Source organism: Rhinichthys klamathensis, unplaced genomic scaffold (assembly GCF_029890125.1).
Source record: "Rhinichthys klamathensis goyatoka isolate OS25496 unplaced genomic scaffold, OSU_Roscu_1.1 h1tg000110l_1, whole genome shotgun sequence".
Lineage (NCBI taxonomy): Eukaryota > Metazoa > Chordata > Actinopteri > Cypriniformes > Leuciscidae > Rhinichthys > Rhinichthys klamathensis.
The window spans coordinates 1,616,112-1,621,414 of record NW_026606648.1 but is presented as its reverse complement, the minus strand read 5'-3'; the positions used below and the strand labels follow the sequence as shown (position 1 = coordinate 1,621,414).

The 5,303-nt window shown below is 36.9% G+C and overlaps 1 protein-coding gene across 1 annotated transcript; it reads left to right on the top strand.

Moving 5' to 3' along the window:
* The first annotated feature begins 332 nt into the window (after positions 1-332).
* Positions 333-4,776, top strand: pi15a (peptidase inhibitor 15a). Its single transcript, XM_056254099.1, has 6 exons — positions 333-437; positions 940-1,255; positions 1,964-2,082; positions 2,217-2,349; positions 2,899-3,014; positions 3,555-4,776. The coding sequence occupies exons 2-6, from the start codon at positions 992-994 to the stop codon at positions 3,688-3,690; spliced, it is 768 nt and encodes a 255-aa protein (XP_056110074.1). The 5' UTR covers positions 333-437; positions 940-991; the 3' UTR covers positions 3,691-4,776.
* Positions 4,777-5,303: the final 527 nt, after the last annotated feature.

Sequence of the window (5,303 nt, the reverse complement as noted above, 5' to 3'; positions counted from 1 at the left end):
TCATATATTTGTAAATTTGGAGCCTTTTTATTGGCCATTGCAATGGACTAAGCTGCATTTTGGGGTCACGGGAATATTCACTTGCTTATCTTGTGTTTTCTTTTCTACTCACGCCAGCTGTGCAAACTAAAAGCAGATGTTTGATTAAGCCTGCTTGGATCTGCCAGGAAATGGATAAAAGAAACGCAGTATTACGTCTCAGATGATGTCACGCTTCAGGTGACGGATGGGGCGGAACCCCGCGCACCTTCAAAGCCGGAATACTTCCTGAACCGGTACCTCAGCCGTATAAAAACCCGCAGCGCCTCTGAGGGAGAGAGCAAGGGAGAGAGCAAGCGCTCACAAAGACGTAAAACAAAGGTAGCCTACTACTGGACAGATTCAGGCAAATAGGCGACGTGTTTATATCCAAAGGCTGCTCTAGAATCTCTGAGAAGGTAGGGGCATTTGTGTTTACAAGCTATCTTTTATTTAATTAGATTATGTGTTAAATTGTTGTGTAGCGTGTAGACAAATGTCTGCATACTCAATGTTGAACGAATAGCTCATTTGAAAGCATTTTATTTCTATTATATGAAATTTATATAGTCAGCTATATATATATATATATATATATATATATATATATATATACATATACTAGTACTAATTTTAATATAAGAAAAAAATATTAAATCGGGCTATATATATATATGATATTAATATTAACACTGGTCCTAATATTTACTTCACTTTTACAACCAATATTAATTAAAGTCTGAATTCTGAAAACTAATAAATTTGAATAGAAATTATTCTGTTAAGTTAGAAGAAAAGATGTTATATTGATATTATTATTTTTTCTTGTCAGTATTGTCTCTATATGGTACAGTGAAGGTTAATTGACATAATAGGTTTTAATGCGTTCTCTAATAAATGGGAATCATTTATGTTTCACAGGCAGATTCTGCAAAAGGAATAGAAACCTCTCACCACATCTCAGCCATCAATCATGAATGAAATTCGTTTAGCTATTGACATTCTGCTCTTGTGTATATCCTGTGGAGCAAGTGCACTGGCAGCCTTCAATCCCACTGCATCTTCATCTCTGCCAGCAACCAATTTCACTGATATTAAATATCTCACCGAGGCCGCAAACCTTCCCAAAACCAGACGGAAACGTTATATTTCCCAGAATGATATGGTCACTATTCTTGATTACCATAATAAAGTCAGAGGAAAAGTTTTCCCCCCAGCTTCAAACATGGAATATATGGTAAGTCACTTATAATAATTACCAATTTTAAAATAAGTAGCCTGTGATACAGTCAGGAACAGTTTGTTTGAACTTTTGCTCTGCACCCTCACGGCAGTTCATCGGGTTCAGTTGTTTTATTTATTTAATTGTATAATTACCTGGCATTTTGCCTGGAAAGCACATTGCTGCTGTTGTAGCTGCCCATGTGAACGTTGCACATGTTACTGCGCTCATCACAGGATGCAGGAATGACAAACTTCTCTGTGTACTTTTGGCACCAGCAGCTGTTGAGCAGATTTAATTGGCTCAGACCACCAGAGTAGATCCTCTCCAGTGTTATCAATGTGTTAAGACTACAGCCAAGCACTGAAATACTTCCAAAAGTGCACCGTCATGGGAAATGCTGTATTAAATATGTTTCAATGGATCTAAATGTTTTGTTTGAACTCATTCTCTGATTTTACCATGATTTAAGGGGCAAAGATTATGTAATGGTCTACTGTGTTAAATAGTTTAGCCACATTTTCCAGCATAAAATGTACATCCATGGTTTGACTTCAATCACTCAGGAATCAATCAAATGTGTTAATATTTGGGGCAATTTTGCTTTTAATCTTCATTTTATGGTCAGAATTTGTACATCATGCTCTCTTAAAAAACATTAAATATGCAATGAATAAATGTATTTATTTATGAATACTGATGAAAGTGTATTCCATGTCTCAGGTCTGGGATGACACTCTTGCAAAAACGGCTGAGCAGTGGGCGTCTACATGCATTTGGGAGCACGGTCCTCGCAATCTTCTTAGATTTCTGGGTCAGAACCTTTCAGTTCGAACAGGAAGGTATGCATCTCCACCCTCAGTCCCAGTTTGTGATCAGTGATGTTTATACCAATGGACATTTAGACTTGAAAGACCAAGCTAAGCATTTCATCACAACATAATGAGATTTAGTGGTAAGTTTGGATTGTTTACAGGTACAGATCCATTTTGCAGCTGGTGAAGCCCTGGCATGATGAAGTGAAGGACTACTCTTTTCCCTATCCTCGAGACTGCAATCCCAGATGTCCTCTTAAGTGCTATGGGCCAATGTGCACTCATTATACACAAGTGAGTTGATTTAAGATGGTCTTTGTGTAATGAATTTCTTCAGGTATACTAGCGGTCACAGTTTGGGGTCAGTAAAATGTATTTATTCTGAAAGAAATTAATACTTTTATTTAGCAAGGATACATTAAATTGATCAAAAGTGACAGTGACAGTAAATACTTTTGAAATGTAACAAAAGATTTCTATTTCAAATAAATATCACAACTTCTTCAAATATTAAGCAGCACAACTGTTTTAAACATTGATAATAACAGAAAGTGCTTCTTTAGCACCAAATCCGCAGAATAAAATGATTTCTGTAGGATCATGTGACACTGAAGACTGGCGTAATGGCTGCTGAAAATTCAAAATATTTTAAAATGTATTTAAAAAAAGAATATGGTTATTTCATTATAATGCTGTTTTTACTGTATTTTTTATCAAACAAATGCAGCCTTGGTGAGCATAAGAGACTTCTTTTAAAAACATCTTACTGACCACAAACTTTTGAACATCAGTGTTTATCATTTTCATTTGACCATTGCTCACTTGTTGCTTCCATTTTACCAGATGGTGTGGGCAACCTCGAATAAAGTAGGATGTGCCATCCACACTTGCCATAATATGAATGTTTGGGGTTCAGTATGGAAGAGGGCAACATACTTGGTGTGCAACTATTCCCCAAAGTAAGTATATGTTTTCTGTTCTGTAGCTTAACTGCAGACTCCAGAACACTTTTCACTAACATAATTAGGCTAAGCTAGCAATTTGGCACTCCTCTGTTAAAAACATTTTTTTAACATGGACATCCACAAGGCTTTCTGGTTCAAAGACTTAGACGACCTCTCGCATTCCTGCTGCATGTGGAATTTTAGCAGAATTCTGCCTCTAATTCCAGAATCAAAGCACCATGATCTTTTGTGGCTGGCAACTTATGACTGACATGTGACCTCCTTCTTTCAGTCTAATTGGGCAGCGCACTTGAGAAAATTTTTAGGCTACTGCAGAGCAAGTTATTTTTAAACTCTTGTAAAGACCCGACTTGCTATCTGAGAACTAGTTAAAGTAGATCCGGATTGATTTAAAGCATGTCTTCTCATGGAATCAAAATAGAAACGCAGTTAAAATGTGAATATAAAATATATACAAAGCTAATTTCAAGCAGTTTAGTTTAATATATCTCACTGGTCTGTCATTAACAATGTTGATACTGTTGTTGTTTACAGGGGGAACTGGATTGGTGAGGCCCCGTATAAAGTAGGTGTTCCTTGCTCCACGTGCCCTCCGAGCTATGGAGGATCATGCAGTAACAACATGTGCTTTCCTGCTGTGAACTCAAATTACCTGCACTGGTTCAAATGAACACAGACAGACAGAATGCACATGCCCCATTACAGAGACACTGTCCCTCATGGGAATTTGCACAACATTCCTGCATCACCCTGTTTTTTATATTATGGGCCATATAGGACCATGGGTTGCAAGGCAGCAAGTTTTTTAAAGACATGTACATAACTTATTTTTCAGTGTTTATACCATTATATTATATTGTTTTGTGTATGTACCCATTTATAGGACATTTATTTATAGTTTATTTCCTGAGAGGGACTCTACTGTGATCTGTCAAGTCAGGATTGGTGCTTACAGTATTCAACCGTAACTGTATTCAGAGATCACGAGGTGCAGTTGCCAAAATTCCCATCAGGCCTTGTTAGCAAGTCTAACATTGCACGTTGTCTGTAGTCCCAGACTGGTCCTAATGGGATAATTCACCCAAAAATGAACATTCTGTCATAATTTACTCGCCCTAGTGTTGTTTTAAACTCTTTTTCATCTGTGGAAGACAAAAGAAGACCTTTTGGAAGAATTTTTCAGCTGTTTTTGTCTATTATGAAAGTCTTGGACCCCATTGACTTTTCTTGTATGGACAGAAACTGCTGAAACATTCTTCTAAATATCATCCCACAGAAAATTTTCTGTTATCATTTACTCATCCTCATGTCGTTCCAAACCTGTATGACTTACTTCTAAAAGAAAGGAAAAGAATGTTGGTAATGCTGAAGCTGTTTGGTTACTGACTTTCTTCAAAGTATCTTCTATGTTCAACCGAAGAAACTAAGTTTGTAACAACTTGGGAATGAGTAAATAATGACAGAATTGTCATTTTAGGGTGAACTATCCCTTTAAGTCATATGATGTCATGTCTATTAACCCTGGTGGTTGACTTTTGGTGCTTCAGAAGAAATGTTAAGTTAGTTGTTCTTGAACTGGGCTCAGACACACTAGAACTTCACTGGTTTGAATACACTCACTGGCATCCTTAGTAATGCTTTGCTTTGGGTCTTCCCTCTTGGAAGGTTTCCACATGCTTAAAGCTTACAAGCGTGTGCTTGGGGCTTAGAAGTTGTGGATTAGGCATCATTTGGAAAAACCTCTGCATTTTGCAATCCCAGAAAGAGCATTTAGTGAGATGGCTAATCATGCTGTACCCACATGAAATGTTGAGGCGGATTAACATAGAAACATGTTTGTGTAAGTGCACCTTATGTTTTTTAAATGTATTTGTATTGAGAAGAATGTCATTATTTGTGTTTTTACCAATTGTACATACATGTATTATGAATTCAGCAGTACAGTCTCTACAATGCATGCATAACAGTGGCACGTTATTGCATTGTATTGCACTGTGTTGATTTCACTTGTTTCGTTTTTTTAACTGCATCACACAAGCACTTGGGGAAATCTATCAGGCACTGCTCTGCATATGGAGGGGATATAAGGGCTATTTATCCCTTCCCCTCCTAACATGACATTGTTTATAGAAATGGCATTTTCTGCTAAATTCACTAATTTTTAATGATGTCATAGACTGCATCTTTTCATTGTGTTAATGTGTCTTTGTAGACCTCTGAAAAGTAGTTATGGTGCTGGATTAAATGACATAATTATGTAAATGTGTGTATTTGCACCTATTG

Excerpts from the sequence above, each read along its gene's own strand:
- pi15a (XM_056254099.1), top strand. The coding sequence starts at position 992 with ATGAATGAAATTCGTTTAGCTATTGACATTCTGCTCTTGTGTATATCC. Across the intron at positions 2,083-2,216 it reads CTTTCAGTTCGAACAGGAAG|GTACAGATCCATTTTGCAGC; the intron begins GTATGCATCTCC and ends GATTGTTTACAG. Across the intron at positions 2,350-2,898 it reads TGTGCACTCATTATACACAA|ATGGTGTGGGCAACCTCGAA; the intron begins GTGAGTTGATTT and ends CCATTTTACCAG.